The sequence below is a fragment of the Hypomesus nipponensis genome, chromosome 26 (genome assembly GCF_054491055.1).
Source record: "Hypomesus nipponensis isolate SF chromosome 26, ASM5449105v1, whole genome shotgun sequence".
Classification (NCBI taxonomy): Eukaryota; Metazoa; Chordata; class Actinopteri; order Osmeriformes; family Osmeridae; genus Hypomesus; species Hypomesus nipponensis.
This window is the reverse complement of record NC_140386.1, coordinates 7,877,501-7,899,076: the sequence shown is the minus strand read 5'-3', so window position 1 is coordinate 7,899,076 and position 21,576 is coordinate 7,877,501. Positions and strand designations below refer to the sequence as shown.

The window sequence follows — 21,576 nt, the reverse complement described above, 5'->3', positions numbered from 1 at the left end:
CCCTCCCCTCTCTCTCCCCCTCTCTCTCTCTCCCCCTCTCTCTCTCTCTCCCCCCTCTCTCTCCCTCTCTCCCCCCTCTCTCTCCCTCTCTCCCCCTCTCTCTCCCTCTCTCCCCCTCTCTCTCCCTCCCCCTCTCTCTCCCTCCCCCTCTCTCTCCCTCCCCCTCTCTCTCCCTCCCCCTCTCTCTCCCTCCCCCTCTCTCTCCCTCCCCCTCTCTCTCCCTCCCCCTCTCTCTCCCTCCCCCTCTCTCTCCCTCCCCCTCTCTCTCCCTCCCCCTCTCTCTCCCTCCCCCTCCCTCCCCCTCTCCCTCCCTCCCCCTCCCTCCCCCTCTCTCCGTCTCCGTCTCTCCCTCCACCTCTCGAGAGCGAGAGGAGGGGGAGAGAGAGGAGGGGGGAGAGAGAGGAGGGGAGAGAGGAGGGAGAGAGAGAGGAGGGGAGAGAGACAGGGAGAGAGAGACAGGGAGAGAGAGACAGGGAGAGAGAGACAGGGAGAGAGAGACAGGGAGAGAGAGAGAGAGGTGGAGGGAGAGACACAGGGAGAGACACAGGGGAGGAGAGAGGGAGAGACGGAGAAAGAGAGCCCATGAAGGAAACCCACAGAAGAGCACCCTGTGCCAGCTGGTTATGAGACTAACAAACCAGCTACCGCCCGGCACACCTTCTTTACCTTTAATAACACCAAACAGAATTAAACTGATCACAACAGAAAACAAAAACTCCTACCAAGAACTCGGGGAAAAAGAAACCAAGACACAAAACAAATTAGATTGCTATCATGGCCTAAATATAAAATATGAAATGGCTGAATACCTATATACTGTTAAAGACATAAAGCAGAGACAACTGCTCACTAAACACAGAATGAGTGACCACACCCTTGCAATCGAAAAAGGAAGACATAAAAAAAACTTGGTTACCTAAAGAGTACAGAATCTGTGGGCACTGTACATCAGGGGAAATTGAAACAGAAAAACATTTCCTACTTAAATGTTACAAATATAAAAGTATAAGAGATCAATCTCTGGAAAAATGTAAGGAATTAATTGAAAACTACACAGAGCTTGATATAACTGAGAAATTAAGGATATCTCTGGGCAAAAGGCCTACTGCAAGCCTTGCCGCTAGATATGTCTCTCAATGCCACAACCTGAGGGACAGTGAACCAACCCTGTACAAACCTTCCTGTATATTAACATGCATTTATGTGTTACTGTTACTCTTACTATGCTACTGTTATATTGTACTGCCATATTGTTATAATGTAAATGCTATGATACATATGTTAAAATGTCCTTTCAATAGGGACTGCTTTGGCAATACTGCTCAACCCGAACTGTCATGCCAATAAAGCATTCTGAACTGAACTGAGAGAAACAGGGAGAGAGAGAGACAGGGAGAGAGAGAGAGACAGGGAGAGAGACATCACTATCACATCAGACACCACTAACAGACCACTGTCAGATAAATGTCTATCTGAAAACAAACAGACAAAAAATAACAAACAACCTGAGCCCTGCAAAATGTTTCAACTACAAACATCATACAAATGGGCTCCTGACAGTGATGACACTTATATTATATATAAAAAGTTAATATTAAAATATATTAACTTCTCCTAAAATTACCAACCTAATTCATGATTTTCTCTTGGCCAAATTTCAAACAAATCAATCTGAAATAGAAAAGGGCAGTAACAGAAATTCTTAATCTTTCACAAATCTGCCAATAAAGCAGGGCTTACAGCAGCATCTGGATCTGCTAGAGCAATACTGTCAGAACTGGGCCCTGACAGTTAACTTAAAGCTAAAAGAAATAGAAGACTCAATTGACCAAAATCTATTCTGGAAAAAATGGAAGAACTTAAACAAAAATGAAAACAAACACTTAACCATTCAAAATGGTCACATTTGGAAAATACATTTTGAAAACCTGTATAAAGAAATGCCACTTAACAGTCTAAACTCTAACCAGAAACAGATACAAGATACATTACGAATACTTGAAACAACCATCAAGAACAATCAGGACCCACTTGATTACCAAATTACAATAAAAGAACTAGAAGACAATATAAAAAATTAAGATCAGGAAAAGCCAGTGGTCCTGACAGTATCAGGACAAAGATGCTTAAAAACAGCAGAGCTGCAGCAGGCCCTGCTTAAGCTGTTCAACCTGGTCCTTGAAGCGGGCTGCTTCCCTGAGATCTGGAGTCAAGGGTTTATTTCCCCAATATTCAAGAGTGGAGACAAATTGGACCCAAATAACTACCGAGGCATCTGTGTGACCAGTAACATGGGGAAGGTCTTCAGCAGCATTATCAATGCCCGAAAGCTGGCCTTCCTTACAGAACACAATGTCTTGAGTAAAGCACAAATTGGCTTCCTACCAAATCACTGCACTACTGATCATGTTTTACACCCTACACACCCTAATAGATCAACACATATACCAAAACAAACAAAAAACGATTTTTTGCATGCTTTATTGACTTTAAGAAAGCTTTTGATTCAATCTGGCAAGAAGGATTATACTATAAAATTCTCCAAAGTGGTATAGGAGGTAAAGTTTGACATAGATTGATTAAATGATGTCAAAAATAAGGGATAAAAATTAACAATAAACGAACGGCCTTCTTCACTCAAGGACAAGGTGTTCGCCAGGGATGCAACTTATCTCCGACGCTCTTCAATGTCTACATTGATGAGTTAGCAGTATTGTTGGAACAATCTACAACTCCTGGCCTCAACCTGAATAAAAGGGAGGTCAAATTCCTACTCTATGCAGATGACCTAGTGCTGTTGTCACCCACAGAGCAGGGCTTACAGCAGCATCTGGATCTGCTAGAGCAATACTGTCAGAACTGGGCCCTGACAGTAAACTAAAAAAAAATCTCAAATAATGATCTTCCAGAAAAAGCCCAGATCTCAGGAAAACAGACATATGTTCACTCTGGGAAACACCACACTAGAGCACACCCTGTCCTATGACTACCTGGGGATCCAAATCAGTGCCTCTGGAAACTTTGGACTGGCAGTGAATGCACTGAAGGAGAAAGCCTATAGAGCCTTTTTTGCAATTAGAAAAAAATTCCATAAAATATACATACCAATCAGAATCTGGACTCTAATATTTGATAGCGTAATAGCACCAATAGCGCTATATGGCAGTGAGGTATGAGGTCCACTCAGTCAGCATGACTACAGTATGGGAAACAAACATTCAATAGAGGCCCTGCATGCTGAATTCTGTAGAATTATATTGAACATACAAAGGAAAACACCCACCAATGCATGCAAAGCAGAATTAGGCCGATATCCATTAATTATAAACATCAAAAAAAGATTACTTAAATTCTGGATACATCTCACATTAAGTCCCCAAGATACTCTGCAATTTGAAGCACTAAAAACCCAAGAATTTAACCCCCAAGAGTCCTTTCAGTCAGCTGGTCATGAGACTAATTAACCAACCAACACCTAACATTGCCCCATTTCAGACTAGCACTGCTTCACAATCACCAATCAGAGTAAACCAAATTGTCAAATGTAGCTTCTCTCGAGCTATCAAAAGAGGTGGCTAACCTTAATTCTTAAACTAATCTAGCAGGGCTTCTTATTTAACTCAAGATATGTAAGATCAATACGCAACTGTTTGAAAGAAAAGAATCATTTACTTATAAAACCAATTTCATCATACAGTTATCAATGTTCAAATACACGTCATTTCAACACTGTACAATGCATGGACCCAAACTTAAATAAAATAGCCGTCAACATGAACAAGTATGATACACAGTTACCCCTAGTTCAACGGTGCAGGCCTGAACGTCGCTTGGGTTCGTAGCAACCGAAACAAAACGGCTACTTCACCCGGAGGTCAGAAAGAAAAAGGATATGGTACCGTGATCAAGGAGTATGTTTGTAGCCACACAAACAGTGGAGGGAGTGCGACAGCAGGTGAAGACCAACCGACGATCCGGATGACGAGAAGAGTTGAATGGTAGCTCTGTAGATGACAAATGGATGACCGATGACACGGTTACACAAACTTTGCTACCGACACGTTAGCTCGCCGCTAGCTTGGTAGCTTAGCCTAAGCCGGAAAACTAGCCACTTGTCCAGTAGCTAGACTCCACTTCTCCAAAGGTTAAGTTATCCACTCAATTGTCCTAATATTACGCCCAATCCAAAAGTAATAAGAGTCCTAGTCGAACTCATTTAACTACACTCGTGAATATGTTGATTAAACTCTTCTTTTTTAACTATACCGTTACCACGTTCTTCTCAATCACATCCTCGTTGTCCCCGTTCTTCTCATCACTTCCTCGTTCTCCTCACGTCCATCTAACTCCACCCACTTCCCTGTCCTTTGACCTCAGATGTCACCCGTAACCAAACAGTACAGCAATAAAATACATTCACAAAACCTTTTCACGAATACATTACACGACAAACTATTAACATTTTAATCAATTCACTTTTTAAATCTTAAATGCTATTTATTATATAATGAACTTATTTATTCTAACTTACATTTATATAGCCATGAATACAATTCAACAGTGTTACACCAACAAACCAAAAAATCCTATCTGGAACATTGGAACAACCAAACCAAAACACAAAACAAACCAAGTTGCTATTGGGCCCTAAACAGAAACTATGAATTGGCTAAATATCTTTATACTGTAAAAGACGTAAAACAGAGACAGTTTCTGACCAAATACAGGATCAGTGACCACAGTCTGGCCATTGAAAAAAAGGCAGACATAAGAAAACTATTACACTGCCAACGGTACAGACATACCAGACAGCCTTTCTTTGATACATTGGAATCCCTTGTACCATCATTCACCACATTGTCTGATAATGAAAAACTAAAAGTGCTCTTAGGAGAGGGACACACAGCCCCCCTATCTAAGCGATTTCAAAAAGAGTGTCATGAAATCAGGGAAAACCTGAATGTAATGTGACCAGCCTTGAAATTCTATTTGTAATATGTGTTGTCCATCTCAATGTCGCTATTTACTTAGGTTGTTTTTGTTGAGAGAGAGAACGAGAGAAAGAGAAAGAGAGAGAACGAGAGAGAGAGAGAGAGAAAGAACGAGAGAGAGAACGATAACGAGAGAGAGAATGAGAACGAGAGAGAGAGAGAGAGGGAGGGAGGGCTAGCCTGCAGACATGGAGTCAGGAGGAGACTCAGAGTGTGTGTTCAGCTAATGCACCCAGAGTCAGAGCGGAGTGTCAGGGGTGCTGAGAGCTGTGATTAGAGATGCAGGCAGGAGAGCTCGACCCCACAGTGTTAAACACCTGCAGCAACACATCACTCCTAATAACCGAGCTTTCTCATCTAAATCATGTCCTCCTTCCCCTTCCTTTGCTCTCTCCTTTCTCTGCCCCTACCCCTCCCACTCTCTCTCTCCCTCCCTCTCTCTTTCTCTCTCTCAGTCTAAGGAGTCGTCATCCGTGCTGAGTTGTGACGTGTCACCGGATGATAAGTACATAGTGACTGGTTCTGGGGACAAGAAGGCCACCGTGTATGAAGTGGTGTACTGAGTGGTGAACCCCCCCCCCACTCCCCCCCCCCACTAGCCTGGCATGGGAGACGGGGGCAACCGTTGCCTCTCTCTCTTACAGTAGCACTGCTCCTCGACTCTCTCAAACACACACACACACACATCAACCCCCAACCCATGCCTCCCACAGTTACAGCCGCGATAGCACCCTCATCACCCCCCCCCCCACACACACACCACCAGTCCACGGATGAGGCAGGATAGAGGGAGTGAGGCGGAGAGATAAGGAGAGAGAAAGGAGCTAGGGGAGAGGGGATGAAAGGGAGGGCGAACGATAAGAGACCGAGAATGAGAGAGAGAGAGAGCGAGAGAGGGGGCAGAAGAGAGAGACGGAGAGAGAGGAGGAGAAGAGGAGGAGGGTAATTAGAGCGGCTTCCTGATTAAGAGCTCAGTAGAAGGGAAGCCCTGGAGGAGGAGGGGGGAGGAGGAAGGGAGGGAGGGAGGAGGGGGGGGGGGCTCTGGGAGCTACAGCCAGGAGCACTGATACCACACAATCGATTCATTAGCCAGACAGTGGAACGCTTAATGAGGCTGCCGCCGTTGCCGCTCTCCCCAGCGAGAAGTGTCAGGCGCGGGGGACCGCCGCTGCTGCCGGAGCCAGAGCCTGGTGCTCTGGAGCTGGCAGAGAAACACACACATACAGGAACACACACACATACAGGAACACACACACATACAGGAACACACATACAGGAACACACATACAGGAACACACACACAGGAACATAGATCAGACTCACACACATACAAGGACATACACGCATGCACACACACACACACACACACACACACACACACACACACACACTCCCCAAAGAGACAGATATACACCAGAGACACACTGGCACACACTTCACCCAATTAGATATTCATACCAGAGTCCCCCCCTCTCGCTCGCTAATATCTGTTTTATTTTCGTCTCACAAAGGCAGCATTTAATGAGGAGCAGAGCCTGTCTCTGAGGGCGGCACGACAGCAACGGTGAACAGCAACGCCGCTGTTCTCTCTAATTCCACTGGATAGTTCTCCTGATACCCTGCGTTTCACATGACCCCACCCTCACAACTCTCTCCCCCCCCCCCCCCACCCCCCCTGTATTATATCCCCTCAAAACCGCGTGGCAAAATATAGGATTATATTCATGTATATTGACAAACACCGCTTCAGTATAAAACTAGCTTCACAGATCTTTGAATGTGTAGATTTTAAGAGACACACTCGAGTTTTCCTACTTATTTTGTATGGGTGGTGTTTGTTTGCTTCTTCTGTTCCCGTGTGGTGTTTAGGGGGCCGAGGTCGGCCGTGTCTGCGCTTTGAGCTTGGAGACTCACAAGGGAAAAACACACACACACACCAAAACAAAGTGGAAAATAAGGGATGGAAAAATGTTTTTTTTTATTTGGTATGTAATGTATCTTTTATCTTAACCCTTTTGTTATCTCCGGGTCATTCTGACCCATCAGTCATTGTGACCCACCGTCGTATTGCGACAACTTTACCGCATACAAAAACAAAGTGAAGCATTTTCTTTTAACCGTTGGGCTGTCTCAGACCCCCCCACCATGCGAAGGTTAAAAGAAAATTATTTTTATTTGTTTTTGTATTGGGTATAATTGGGTAAACACAACGATAGTTTGTTGTGAACCTTTGGGTCATGTGACCCGAAGATAACACAAGGGTTAAGACAACCATTGGCCTCTTCTCACGCAATGGCCCTCCATTTTGGTTACAGCTGTTCGTCAGTTGCCCTTTGACTTCCTGTTTCCCCAGGGGGAAGCGCTACCTGTACTTGACCGTGTGTGTTATGCTACTCTTGTGTTTCTGTTCAGTGTGTGATCAGTGTGCGGCTGGGCTATGTTGCTGATGGGAGGGGAGGGGAAGAGAGACCGGAAGAGAGACCTGTACAGTATATCCTTGCCTCCCCCCCCCCCTCCCCCTCCTCTCACTCTGTCATCTTTGAAGCAAAGCCATTTTTTCCGGTATCTTAACTGACTTTGTGGATTAGTTGATTGGTGTTGTTTGAGGAATGCCAGGATGGATACTGAAACACGAGAGCTTCTGACTCTCTTCCGTCCCCATCCCCTTGCCTGTGCTTTGTTTCGTTCCAAAGTAAACGCTCTTCTGTTCTTAAGCTCAAATTTAGTACTCTTTTAAAGCCAAGGAACTTTTTAAAAAATGCACTTGTCTCTCCTGATGCATTTCCCCATGTGTTGTACAAGAAAATAAATAAAAAAAATACTGTGTGTGTGTGTGGAAAAAAAAATTCAATAAAAAAGTATTCATCTTTTCAGGCGCCTCTCTGGTTCTGTGTGTCTGGAAAGCGTGACGTGTATAATTTGGAAAGAAGCAAAAAAGGCTGACCAGAACCTAAGAGGTTGCTGGTTCAATTCCCATTACTTTTGAGTGCCTTCCCACCTATCTTTGTATTTCTGTGCATCTTTGCAGATATACAGAAAAAGATTTTGCTAAACGTTTAAAAGAAACTTCTCTCTAGTTCATAGTAACACCTTCCTGCATAACTGACAGTTTCAACTATGCATCTTGGTTTGGTAAATAAAAGTCGTCACCTGTGAGGTGGGGGAACAACTTGCCAGCCTCCTTCACCTCGAGGCCACTACCTCCAGGACGTAGTGTCAGGGTACAGCGTAGTCCAGTAGTAAGCAGGGTGGTGCTTTCAATCTCAATATGAGAAGCTAAACCTGGATAGAGATTAGTGGTTAGAGCATTCGATCAAGAGCAAATAGAAAAGACCCTGGAAGCATTTCACATTTGAATCCATATTTAAGTAGCACAAGAGATAATAGATCTTGGTAGAAGTGACATTAACTGTGCGGTTGCTCCACTTACATCTTGATCCGAAAGCCAGTCCTCCGTGAATTTGTTTCCGTAGGGGGAAGAACCTGTCCATCATCCCGGGATCAACATCCTGGAACAGTAATCCCAAGAGCCACCCCCCCCCCCCCCCCCCCCCACACACACACACACACACACACACCCTCACCTGCTGGCTGATTTTTAACGCCCACACCAGGGGATTATGTGTTCCAGGTAGCCAAGTTTCTAGAACTTTTACGGTCAAGAAAGAAAATCTGAAAAGATGTGTGTTGAGTGGTGCATCGCCCCCCCCCCACACACACACACACACGCACTATGCAATAGGGAGTTTAAGAGTGCATGTTGTTGTAGTCAAGTACAAATGACATGCCATCAGTTAATTGTACAAGACATCTGTTTTACTCAAGCAATAGGAGATGAATGCTTGTGTCCAAGCTTTTTCCAAGACATTGAATAACATTCTCTGTTGCCTTTACACAGCTTTATTTACAGTCCATATATACCCAGTTCAAAGATTCACGATGCAACTGTGAAAATACCTGTCTATGTGCCCTAACAAATACAATAAAAAAAAAACACACTGATGTTGAGTGTTGATCATGTCTCAATGTCTCCACGTCCTTGAAATCCCAGAAAACACCTTGCAGGTGGGCGTGGAATAGAGTTTCTTTTTCCTTTACCATGTAAATCAACGATACAATCATGTCTCTGGCAACACGGCCCTGGGTCATCAGAGTCTCACAACAAACTGGCTGCCTCCTGTCGGCACACCTTGGCTGCCAGGGTGAAGTCGACACAGACACAGTGATACGAGCAAGGACCAGGACCAAGGACCAGGACCAGGGCATACACAGATTGGGGTTATGGTCCTCTTTGCCCCCTTCCTAACCCGCACCACCCCTTCTCTCTCTCTGTCCTGCCCCTCCTGAAGAATTTAAAAAGGTAAAAAAAGATAAGGTAACTTCTTTTGTTTGCTAATTTTTTGTCTACTACAGAGGTTTCATTTTGTAAAAAACAAAAAACAAAACATAGCTAGGAAACGAAAGGACAAAAAAAAAAAGAAGTTCTTTGGAGGAATCCGGCGCGCGTATTTTCAGAGCATTTAAAAAAATCAGGTCATAGTTCCAGAGATGCGACTCAACCCTGGTTTCTCTCAAACGTAAACAAAACAAACAACAGTACAGGCGTGTCTCTGTCTCCATGCCAACAAGACTCTGACCAGTCATTGGTGTACCAGGCCAGGCCAGCCTCTGTCCAGTCCCCCAGTCCCCCAGTCCCCCACCCACCCCCCCCATCCAATTGGCAGTCTTCAGTAGATGACCTCGTAGACAGTGGCCTTCTTGTCACCTGAGCCGGTGACGATGAACTGGTCGTCGGGGGAGATGTCACAGCTAAGGACAGAAGACGACTCCTTGGACTAGAGACAGAGAGAGACAGAGACAGAGGTGGAGACAGTGTAAAAACCGGGGTGAAGGCACAGCGGTTTTAAATCTCAAACGTGTGCCAACCAAGGGTGACTGGGTCGTACCTGGAATATGCTTGATCCATAGGGTGTCCTCCACGCATTCAAGAGGTTGTCTTTGCCTGTGCTCACAAACCATTTACCTACAGGAAACACACACACACACGAATTAGGAGAAAAACAACCTAGGAGAAGAACTGATTTGTCTTGGTGTCGTGTGATTGGCTGTTGGGATAGACAGGAAACCCGAGCGTACCACAGTAGGCGAACTTGAGCGAGAGCACGCAGCTCTCGTGCAGGTGCAGCTGGTACTTGTCAGGCTTGGAGACGTGCAGCACTTCTACGTTACTGCTCTCCATGCCCACTGCCAGCCACTCTCCTGTAGGACAGTAACCCAGAGAGAAGATCTGGAGGGGGGGAGGGAGGAGGAGGGAGGAGCGGGAGAGAGACAGGACACGTTGACTGACTAAAGCTCTTCTGACAACAACACTCAGCATCCTGATCTTGAGCCGAGAGAGAAGGAGTGTGTGTGTGTGTGTACCTGGGAGGTGAAGTCGTGCTGTTGCAGCTGCCTCCCCTCTCGCAGGTCCCAGCAGCGGACCGTATTGTCCAGCCCCCCCGTCCACAGCTTGGTCCCGTCGTTGGAGATGTCGATACAGCTGGCCCCGTCAGTGTGGCCCTGGAACTGCCTGGAGGAGGGAGGGAGGGAGGGCATTCAGTCAGACCCAGGACACTCAACCACAACAACACGCTTGCGGTCAGCCTCCGTATCCAGTCTCTCCTCGCTCCCTCCGTACCTGACCAGGGTCTGGTTGTGAAGGTCCCAGACGACGATGTTGCCGTCGGAGCAGCAGGAGAAGCAGACCTTGTTGTCAGGGGAGATGGCCAGGGCGTAGCAGGCTGGGGCGGACGAGGTCAGCTCCGCCTTGATACGAGGAGTGGGCGTGGCCAGGTCCCAGATTGACAGCGTGCTGGCCTCGCCCCCGACGATGAGGGTCCGCCCATCAGGGAGGAGCTTGCAAGAGCGGATGTAGTTATCCCTGTTCTGATTGGACGATGGGAAAGGTTGATTATTGGACCAGTGAACAAATAAAATGCCTGTGTGTGTGTGTCCAGGGGCCCGTCCTCACCAGACAGTCCAGTTGAGCCATGGCACTCTTGCTGCCAGGCTGGCTGATGTCCCACACCTTCACACAGCCCTTGCCCCCCGTGTAGACGTGGCGCGTGGAGGTGCTGATGGTGACGGCACACACCACCTCTCCGTGGTTCAGGGTGTGGATCTGGCGGGCGTGCCGCGGGATGCCCGGGCCCAGCAGGGCGTCCGGGGGAAAGGGCACCGGCTGCATCTGTCCGTCCGCGCTCACGTGGAAAGAGTACGCTCTGGGAGGGGGGGGGGGGGTAGAGAGGGTTACCATCACACACAGACACTCAGATGAACCCTAGGTAGGGGAGTTGAAGAGTTTGAGAGTGGGTCCTTTGGGGAGTGGGGGAGAGAGCATGGAGACTCACGGCTTTCCAGAAGAAGCTGACTGCAGGCTGGCTGGCAGGCCGGGGACACGCATGTGGGGGTGGGGGGACTCATAGCCCACCTGAGGGGGGGGGGGGCAGGGGGGCAGAGACGGAGACAGAGAAGGAGAAGAGGTGAGTTAGTGTCACCTGGCACACCTGTGAGGAACCAGTACTTGAACACGCTGTCCGGCCCCTCCCCCCTTTCTCACCACAGCGGAGCGGCCGTATCCGGCGGCGACGGCCGCCGCGGCGGCGGCCGAGCCGTTCATCTGAGGGGAGACCAGGTGGAGCCCCGCTCCGTAGGCCGCGGCGGCCGCCGCCGCCGCCCCCGCCAGCTCCCCGTTCACTCCTGGAGGGGGCAGGCCGAACGCACCTGGGGGGTACGCCCCCTGCACCGCCATGGAGCCCCTCAGGCCCAAAGCTGGGGGAGAGAGGGGGAGGAGAGAAGGGTTAGTCGTGGGATGAAGTACTCCCCTTAAATACACAAGACTAAAAACGGCTACACAATCCTGGCAGATTCTAAAAGAGGTGGAGAAGTAGGTGACAGGAGGGCCCAAACCTTCTACTCTGCTTCTGCGTCACGCTACATTTACATTTAGTCATTTAGCAGACGCTCTTATCCAGAGCGACTTACAGTAAGTACAAGGACATTCCCTCCGAGGCAAGTAGGGTGAAGTGCCTTGCCCAAGTACACAACTGCACAGCAGGGAATCGATCCAGCAACCTTCAGATTACTAGCCCGACTCCCTCACCGCTCAGCCATCTGACTCCTCTGACCTGAGGTGCCCTAATGAGGGAGTGTGCCTGGCAGCTAGATGGTGTCAGCAGGGGAGTGAGGACGCTAGCACAGACCCCAGGCTCTGCCCCACCAATCACCAGACAACTACTGCCCTCTGCTGGCCAGAGCGCGCACCTGCAGCAGCACCAAGCCACACAGGAGAGCTGATGGATGGCAGAAGCCCAGGCGTAATTACCAAACAGTTCCCAGTCACAGCCCATCGCCCCCCTAATCTGCCCGCTTAAAAAAGGCTTCAGCTGGAAAGTGCAGCGCGGAGCTGCCAGCTGTTGCTCTGTCCCACATGTAGAGGAGGGGGGGGGGGGGGGAGGGATCTGAGAGTAGGGGTGGAGGGATCTGGGGGTGGATGTGGAAGTGCAGGAGTGGAGGTGGAGAGGTTTTCGGGGCGGCTGCTGGATCTAACACCCTGGAGACCTTAGACACCCTGGAGACCTTAGACACCCTGGAGACCTTAGACACCCTGGAGACCTTACCCAGTGGGTCCACACCAGGCTTCCCAGGGACGGGACGGAACTGAGGGGGAGCACTGGGGCCCGGGGTGGACGAGTCCTGGGACATGGGGGTACCCGGCTTCATCCCTGGGGTACTGGACTTCTCCCTCTGGGGGAGGGAGAGGGAGAAGGGGTTAGTGTGTGTGTTTTGGGTGATATTACCAAAGGGGTTAGTATCTGTGTTTTGGATGAAATTACCAAAGAGGAAATAACCAAAGGGGTTAGTATGTGTGTTTTGGATGAAATTACCAAAGGGGTTAGTATGTGTGTTTTGGATGAAATTACCAAAAGGGGTTAGTATGTGTGTTTTGGAAGAAATTACCAAAAGGGGTTAGTATGTGTGTTTTGGAAGAAATTACCAAAGGGGTTAGTATGTGTGTTTTGGATGAAATTACCAAAGAGGAAATTAGCAAAGGGGTTAGTATGTGTGTTTTGGATGAAATTACCAAAGGGGTTAGTATGTGTGTTTTGGAAGAAATTACCAAAAGGGGTTAGTATGTGTGTTTTGGAAGAAATTACCAAAGGGGTTAGTATGTGTGTTTTGGATGAAATTACCAAAGAGGAAATTAGCAAAGGGGTTAGTATGTGTGTTTTGGATGAAATTACCAAAGGGGTTAGTATGTGTGTTTTGGATGAAATTACCAAAGAGGAAATTAGCAAAGGGGTTAGTATGTGTGTTTTGGATGAAATTACCAAAGAGGAAATTAGCAAAGGGGTTAGTATGTGTGTTTTGGATGAAATTACCAAAGGGGTTAGTATGTGTGTTTTGGATGAAATTACCAAAGGGGTTAGTATGTGTGTTTTGGATGAAATTACCAAAGAGGAAATTAGCAAAGGGGTTAGTATGTGTGTTTTGGATGAAATTACCAAAGAGTAAATTAGCAAAGGGGTTAGTATGTGTGTTTTGGATGAAATTACCAAAGAGGAAATTAGCAAAGGGGTTAGTATGTATGTTTAGGATGAAATTACCATAGAAGAAATTAGCAAAGGGGTTAGTATGTGTGTTTTGGAAGAAATTATCAAAGGGGTTAGTATGTGTGTTTTGGAAGAAATTACCAAAGGCGTAAGTATGTGTGTTTTGGAAGAAATTACCAAAAGGGGTTAGTATGTGTGTTTTGGAAGAAATTACCAAAAGGGGTTAGTATGTGTGTTTTGGATGAAATTACCAAAGAGGAAATTAGCAAAGGGGTTAGTATGTGTGTTTTGGATGAAATTACCAAAGGGGTTAGTATGTGTGTTTTGGATGAAATTACCAAAGAGGAAATTAGCAAAGGGGTTAGTATGTGTGTTTTGGATGAAATTACCAAAGGGGTTAGTATGTGTGTTTTGGATGAAATTACCAAAGAGGAAATTAGCAAAGGGGTTAGTATGTGTGTTTTGGATGAAATTACCAAAGAGTAAATTAGCAAAGGGGTTAGTATGTATGTTTAGGATGAAATTACCATAGAAGAAATTAGCAAAGGGGTTAGTATGTATGTTTAGGATGAAATTACCATAGAAGAAATTAGCAAAGGGGTTAGTATGACACTGTGTCTGTGTTTATCTGTGCTACAGTGTGTGTGTGTGTGTGTGTGTGTGTGTGTACCTGTGGAGGCTCCTTGCTGCGGGAGGGGGAGGCAGCACTGCTGGAGGAGGCCAGGGAGGTGGGGCTGGCCTGGGGGGGCGCCTCTTTCCTGGAGGGGGGCAGCTTGTCCAGGCCGTTCTCTCTGGAGGAGTAAGACTGTACACTGCGGGGGGACGAGGGGTCCTGGGGAGGAGGGGGGGTGGGGTTAGCACCGAGAAACCTTAACGTAGGTCTGGACTGCAGCAGTGAGACAGGACATTGCTCACCTCGTCCACCACCAAGTTATCGTCACTTTTGTCTGCATCGCTTCCCTGGGAGGTACAGACAAGGCTTAGTGAGAGGTGGGATAAACACACACACACACACACACAGTATTCACAAACACGCATACATTATGCACACACACACACACACACACAGAGACACAGGATACACAGACACATGCACACACAGCTCAGAATACTAACGTAGTCGGTCATGAACTCCTTCTCGTCCGCTTTCCTCTTCTTGCCGTTGCTGAGGTAGTCGGCTGAACGGCCCTTATCCCCGTTAGACATGGAGCTCTGGTGGAGGGGCAGAGGAGGAGAGGGGAGAGGTGGAGAGGGGAAGGGGAGGGAAATGGGAGAGGGGTGGAGAGGGGTGGCGAGGGGAATGGGAGGGGCAAAGAGGGGTGGGGGAGGAGAGGAGAGGAGGAGAGGGGTGGGCCAGGGAAATGGGAGAGGGGTGGAGAAGAGGGAAAGGGGAGGAGAGGAAAGGAGGAGAGAGGGGAGAGGGGGAGGAGAGGGGTGGAGTGGAGTGGAGGGATGATAATGAGGTGAGAGGTAGTGAATAAATCACGTCAGGCTCATAACTGCTGGGGCTAAATGTGAGAGCAGATTACAGAGCATTGATTAGAGCTCAGAGCAGACCAGGAAGACAGATTGGGGGGGGTGGCGCTTCACACCAGGGCTGGGCGGTGGTGCTATTGGGGGTGGGGGGTGTTATGGATGTGTGTAGTGTGGTGCTAGGGGAGGGGGGGGGGTGCTGTGAGGATGTAGTGTGATGCCATGGGGGGGTGCTGTGCTAGGGGGGGGGGGTGCTATTGAGGTGGCGCTGCTATGTGGGTCTGGTGTGGTGCTTCACTTCAGCGCTCTGGGCTGCAGTTTGCTTTAATCTAGTGCTCTGTATTCTAGTGTACTAGGACTGGAGTGCACTAGGACAGGAGTGTACTAGGACAGGAGTGTACTCACCGGTCCGGCCTCGCGGTCTGGGTCCATCATGGGCAGCATCGCCCCACGTCCCCGCAGCCAGCCAAAACAGAGCAACCACAAACACAACATGACCTCCCATCACTCACACACAGTCCCTTCACACACACACACACACACACACACACAGTCCCTTCACACACACACACACACACACACACCGAGTCCCTTCACACACTCACACACTCTTCTGTCTGCATCCTTCCTGTACACTAGATATTAATATCATATTGTTTCTAAATAATAGATCCAGAACAGCACACTGTCCTCCAGTTCAACCTTCATTCACCCCACTCCCACCCCCAGACCAGGCCCCCCTTCCCCTGCATCAACACCCCCAGCCCAGGCCCCCCTTCCCCTGCATCAACACCCCCAGCCCAGGCCCCCCTTCCCCTGCCTCATCACCCCCAGCCCAGGCACCCCTTCCCCTGCCTCATCACCCCCGCCCCACCCCCAGCCCTCAGCTCCAGAGCCTCCAAGCCAGGCCCCCCCTTCCCCTGCCTCATCACCCCCAGCCCTGGCCCCTCTTCCCCTGCCTCATCACCCCCAGCCCCACCCCCAGCCCTCAGCTCCAGAGCCTCCAAGCCAGGCCATACCTCTGTGGTGCTCGGCAGCCGCGGCAGCAGCCACAGCCTCCAGGTGGGCCCTCTCATCTTTGGCTGCCAGCTGGGCCCCCAGGGCCCCGGACAGGGCCAGCAGCCCCGAGCCCCCGCCCAGCGCCAGGCCGGGGTGGCCCATGCCCGACGGGTGGGGGCCCATGGGGAGCCCCTGGGCTACGTGCTGGGAGAGATGCTGCGCCTGGAGCTGTTGCTGTAGAGACAGAGAGAGAGAGAGAGAGAGAGAGAGAGAGAGAGAGAGAGAGAGAGAGAGAGAGAGAGAGAGAGAGAGAGAGAGAGAGAGAGAGAGAGAGAGAGACAGAGAGAGAGAGACAGATGAGAGAGGAGGGGGGAGACAGAAGGAGGGAGAGAGTGATGATCTAGTACTGGTGGAGAGCAGTCAGGGAAGAGTCAGACAGGGGCGGGGGGCGGGGTCTCCATGGCAACAAAGTGAAAGACGGGAAGTGGACAGGAAGTGGGGTATCTTTCCGAAAAAAAGAAAAGAAAAAAAAGATGGGAGGTCATGAACACAGGATTGGTGTGGGGAAAAACATCTCCAAAACCACAATTGTGAAAGTCCAGGGACGGTTCTCGTCATTCGGTTGAGTTTGTGACGGAACTAGCAGAAGAAGAGGTGTCCATCTTGGACAGCAAAAATAGGACACGCTGTGAAATTCAAGGGTTGTTTTCGTAGCTACTGGCTTGTCTGTGAAAGACTAGTGTCTGTGAGACCCCACTAGACAGCTACCTCCCCACCCCCCCACCCCCACCCCCGCAAGCCTGCCAGCCCTATGGGGGAGTTGGAAGGGGGAAGGGGGGAGAGAATGGCCTCCACCCAGAACTCAACCAGGGAAAGAAAACCAAAGCCAGGGTGTAAACCTGGAATGATACCGGGAATGAGCGGATGGAAGGCACACACTGTATGAGACAGAGGGGGGGGGGGGGGGGGAGTCCACGTACCCCTATTGACGCATTTAACTCCCCCATAGTCACCTGCTTGGCGCGCTCCATGGCCTGGACCACCTGTTGTTGGTGCTGTGGGACAAACCAAGAACACTGTAAAACGGGGGAGGCTTGAAGCTCGAATGCACCAAATAATGCATGTGTGTCTGTGTGTGGGCGAGTGAGTGTCTGTGTGTGTGGGTATGTTTGTGTGGGCGTGTGTGTGAGTGTGTGCGTGCGTGCAAGTCCTGGTGTTGATTTTCACTGTGAGTTATTGGCTCCTGTGTGCATGCATGTGCACGCCTTGCGTGTGTGGGTGGCTGTCAGCAAACGACTGTGTTACTGATGTGTTAATGTGTGCAACTGCGTGTGTGTGTGTGTCTGTGTGTATGACTCACCTCCTGTGACAGGAATGGGATGAGCTGAGCACAGATCACGTTCAGACGCTTGGCAATCTCAGTCTGCAAAAAAAGAAAAAAAGAAGAGAGATTGTGGGAGGATTGAGGAAACTCACAGACTAACACACACACACACACGCACACACACACACACACAAACACACACACACACACGGCTGTATCCTGCTTCTCAGGGCCAGTGTGGTAAATATTTCAGCTCCTTACATCTGGTCCATGCAAATCGAAACGCAGCCAGAGAGCCCGGTTGAAATATTCATGGCCGGCATCTGCTGTGTCCGCCAAGCCCAGAGTGTGTGTGCGCGCGAGTGTGTGTGTGTGTGTGTGTGTGGGGGGGGGGGGTGGGAACTCTACCTGCAGGGCCTCTGTGAGTTTAGCCATAGGTGTCTGCCTCTCTGATCCCCTCTACTACACAGTAGGATACCATCCCACCCTCTCCTCCACCCCCCTCCATCCCTCTCTCCATCTCACCCCAGTATTAGTGCAGTAATCAGGACCACAAGCTCAGCCATGTGTGTAAGTGGAACACACACACGCACCAAATAAGCCAGTTAAGGAAGTTAATGATATGCGTGCGAAGATCATGATGACAACATCATGATGTCGGCGGGTCATTGGTCGTTGCAGACAGCCCTCCTCCTCCTCTGCCGGGCAGCCTAACCCTGGCCTGGACACACGTCACTCTGCTCCCTCTCTCTCTCCTAAGTGATTTATCGACGCTGGACTGAACCTCCCACCTTCTCCTCTTCCCACTCTTCCTCTGTCTTCCTCTCGCCTGGCCTGCCTCACACACACATACACACACACACACACACACCTCCTTCCCCCCCTCCAATCTGCAGACGCCTGCCCCCCCACCCCCCCCCCTCCACCCTTCAGCACTCTCCTCCATGAATCCATCAGTGGGCTCCCCAGGGAAACACAATGATTTCTTGTTAGAGAACGCCAACTACTAAATGACATCTTCAGGAGAGAGGGAGCCAGTGAGATTGGAGGAGGACCGAGTGGAGGGAGAGAAGCAGAATGAGAGAGAGAGAGAGAGAGAGAGAGAGAAAGAGAGAGAGAGAGAAGAGAGAGAGAGAGAGAGAGAGAGAGGAGTGTGCAAGAGCAAGAGGATAAAAGAGGAGGACAAAATGGGTGAGGGAAATGAAAAGAGGTGGGGGGAGGGCCAATGGGCTCTTGTGCAGTTGAGGAAATGACAGCCACATGATGTATAAGGAGGAGGGCAAGCCTGGGATCGGAGAGAGAGAGAGAGAGAGAGGGGGGGGGGGGAGAGGGATTTGTGTGGCATGTCAAAAGCAGAGCGATTGAGACGGCAAAATGAAGGGAGAGAGCAGGCGCTCTGGGGGCAGTGACCTGATTTAAAGTGAAATTCAGCATGGACTGTACGTCTGCAAGGAGAGAGACAGAGAGACAGAGAGAGAGACAGAGAGAGAGAGACACAGAGAGAGGATGAGGTATGTAGACAAAGAGAGGAGAGGTTATAGCTACAGAGGGAAGAAGGAGGGGTGCCAGGAAGGACAGAGAGAGGTGTGAGAGTATGGGGGAGGAAGAGAGAGAGACAAAGGGAGAGAGACAAAGGGAGAGAGAGAGAGCTAAAGAGAGACAGACAGAGAGAAGGCAGCCAAGACTGTAGACTGAGGCAGAAGCGGTAATAGACAGGATTTATGAGAGGAGAGAGAGAGGATGATCCGGGTAGAGGGAGGGAGGGAGGGGGGGGGTAAAGTTAAGGGCAGATTCTCTGTCTGTCTACAGCTGAATTCTGTTTGCAGATCCTATTAATGCAACTGCAGCAGCACAGACAGCCATGGGTTTCATTATTGTGTGTGTGTGTGTGTGTGTGTGTGTGTGAGAGATGGGGGGGGGGAGGTTGGCATTCAGAGCCGGGGGCCAGTGCTCTGGCTTCTGTGTGCCGCATGAATAACTCATTTTACTGGAGAACAGACAGAGCAGAGAGACAGGCAACACGAGGGGGGGAGGGGGGGGGACACGACTCACCTGTTTGTGCATTTCAATGTTCAGTCCGTAGGACATCTCGTAATACTGGAGGAAGGAAAAACAGAGAGAGAGAGAGAGACAGAAAGAGAGAGAGACAGAAAGAGAGAGAGACAGAGAGACAGAGAGACAGAGAGACAGAGAGACAGAGAGACAGAGAGACAGAGAGAGAGAGAGAGAGGGAAGGGAAATTACTCGTTTACATATGCATAAAATATGTAGATGAGCGACCAACACAAGTGAATGGAGTGCTCCCGGGGTCAGCTGGATCCGACAGGAAGGGACATTCTCTGTTGATTCGGGGGGGGGGGGGGGGGCCCGCTCGTGACCCCGGAGCCAGGCGGTGCCAGCCAGCCTCCACAGCCCAGTGCTGGCAGGGTGTCCGTCACCAGCTTCAGAGCAAAGGTGGACATCGGCGGCTGGCCGGCGGGCGGGCGGGCACAGGTAGGGTTTGGAGGGGGGGGGGGGGGGGGGAGGTCGAGGGGGCGGCAGTGGGGGGGGGGGGAGCCATTTTGAGATGCGGGTGCACAGGAGGTGACAGGCTGACATTTTACCTTCAACAGGATGGCACTAAAAGACAGGCCTGAACAGGTCTGGTGGGGGGGGGCTGCATCTCCTTTTCATCTGTCTCTGAGAGAGTGTGTGTGTGTGTGTGGGTGTGTTTGTGTGGGTGTGTGGGGAGGGGGCGATTGGTGGCGTTCCTTAAAAGAGCTCTTCCTGACAGCTGGCTGTGGTGTTCAGCCACGGTGCCAAGATTCAGCTGTTGCTAGGCGACTTCCAGACTACCCAAATCAGCAGACGTAAAAAAGAAAAAAAAAAAGAAAAACACAAATAAAAGGAGGAGGGGGGGGACACAATGGGCTGAGCTGCGTGCGGAGGGCCCAGTGCGTGCGGAGGGCCCAGTGCGTGCGGAGGGCCCAGTGCGTGCGGAGGGCCCAGTGCGTGCGGAGGGCCCAGTGCGTGCGGAGGGCCCAGTGCGTGCGGAGGGCCCAGTGCCTGCGGAGGGCCCAGTGCGTGCGGAGGGCCCAGTGCGTGCGGAGGGCCCAGTGCGTGCGGAGGGCCCAGTGCGTGCGGAGGGCCCAGTGCGTGCGGAGGGCCCAGTGCGTGCGGAGGGCCCAGTGCGTGCGGAGGGCCCAGTGCGTGCGGAGGGCCCAGTGCGTGCGGAGGGCCCAGTGCCTGCCAGCCAGCCGGTTCTACAGTTCCCACCATGCTGGCCAGTGGGAATCACACACAGACTGTCCCTGCACTGTCCCTGTGATCACCGCCAGGCCTCCGCATGCCAGGCCACAGGGCAGCGGAGAGGACCACTGATATCTCTCCATGGGCCCTCCACACACACACACACACACACACACACAAGCCCATGTCCTGGCACACGTGGTCTTACACGTGGCCTTATGTAGGTGTCCTTTGGACGTGTGTGTGTGTGTGTGTGTCTCACCATGACGTAGTGCCTCTGGATCTCCGTCTTCTCCGTGGCCAGCTTCTCACACTCCAGCTTCAGGCTGCGGGGGAACAAAACACACACACACACACCTGATGTGAGCAGCATGCCAGGAGCAGAGCTGGCTTGTGGGTCCAGTCCACCATCACCTCCCAGCAGGCTGGAGGTGGAGGCAGGAGCTATGGAGGACTGCCAGACTGCAGTACCCAGGAGCGAGCAGCCGGAGCTGGGCATGGGGTCAGGGGCCGAGCCCCTCCTTCCTAACCCTGTCTGGAGGTCCCCGTCTCGGTCCCCCCTCCCTCCTACCCCGCCCCCCCCCTCCCTCCTACCCCTCCTACCCCCCCCCCCCACCCCCACCCCCACCCCGTATCCTTGCCAAATCCTAAACCAAGCACACAGCCTCCCCTGTGCCCTCTAAAACGAGAGTGTTTCCACAAACACTCACACACACACACACACATCCCTGGTGTGCTATAAAACACACATGCTCACACACACACATACACCTCCCACGTGACCTCTATTAGTCTGTCTCACGCAAACCCACATTAAACGCTCCTGTGCACACACACACACACACACGCGTACGTACTGCCCACCCCGACCCTACACTCTCCCCTGGCTGTATTTCACCACTCGCGGGCAACATTGACTTGTTTGCGAGCGTCAGATTTGTGTTGGGGAGAGGGAGGGGGGTGGTGGGGG

At 50.5% G+C, this 21,576-nt stretch overlaps 2 protein-coding genes across 5 annotated transcripts in view; one reads left to right on the top strand and one right to left on the bottom strand.

The window, feature by feature from the left end:
- Positions 1-5,992, top strand: part of tle2b (TLE family member 2, transcriptional corepressor b) — a 38,047-nt gene extending 32,055 nt beyond the window's left edge. For both annotated transcript variants that reach the window (XM_084692570.1, XM_084692569.1), the window contains exon 20: positions 5,447-5,992. In XM_084692570.1, the coding sequence (XP_084548696.1) occupies positions 5,447-5,554 (108 nt within the window). In that variant the 3' untranslated portion in view covers positions 5,555-5,992. The remainder of the gene's footprint in view (positions 1-5,446) is intronic.
- A 3,688-nt stretch (positions 5,993-9,680) lies between these two features.
- tle2a (TLE family member 2, transcriptional corepressor a) overlaps positions 9,681-21,576 on the bottom strand; it is a 24,860-nt gene continuing 12,964 nt past the window's right edge. Inside the window, exons 3-20 of one of the 3 annotated variants that reach the window (XM_084692868.1) lie at positions 20,869-20,932; positions 19,431-19,475; positions 17,415-17,477; positions 17,035-17,109; positions 16,075-16,288; positions 15,461-15,477; positions 14,699-14,794; positions 14,498-14,542; positions 14,253-14,414; positions 12,650-12,776; positions 11,590-11,801; positions 11,381-11,460; positions 11,002-11,251; positions 10,669-10,916; positions 10,413-10,560; positions 10,128-10,278; positions 9,938-10,014; positions 9,681-9,826 (exon numbers count right to left, since the gene is read on the bottom strand). In XM_084692868.1, coding sequence (XP_084548994.1) covers positions 9,719-9,826; positions 9,938-10,014; positions 10,128-10,278; positions 10,413-10,560; positions 10,669-10,916; positions 11,002-11,251; positions 11,381-11,460; positions 11,590-11,801; positions 12,650-12,776; positions 14,253-14,414; positions 14,498-14,542; positions 14,699-14,794; positions 15,461-15,477; positions 16,075-16,288; positions 17,035-17,109; positions 17,415-17,477; positions 19,431-19,475; positions 20,869-20,932 — 2,182 coding nt within the window. In that variant the 3' untranslated portion in view covers positions 9,681-9,718. Of the gene's footprint in view, positions 9,827-9,937; positions 10,015-10,127; positions 10,279-10,412; positions 10,561-10,668; positions 10,917-11,001; positions 11,252-11,380; positions 11,461-11,589; positions 11,802-12,649; positions 12,777-14,252; positions 14,415-14,497; positions 14,543-14,698; positions 14,795-15,460; positions 15,524-16,074; positions 16,289-17,034; positions 17,110-17,414; positions 17,478-19,430; positions 19,476-20,868; positions 20,933-21,576 lie in introns of all 3 variants that reach the window. The other 2 variants (XM_084692866.1, XM_084692867.1) reach the window with 2 other exon arrangements.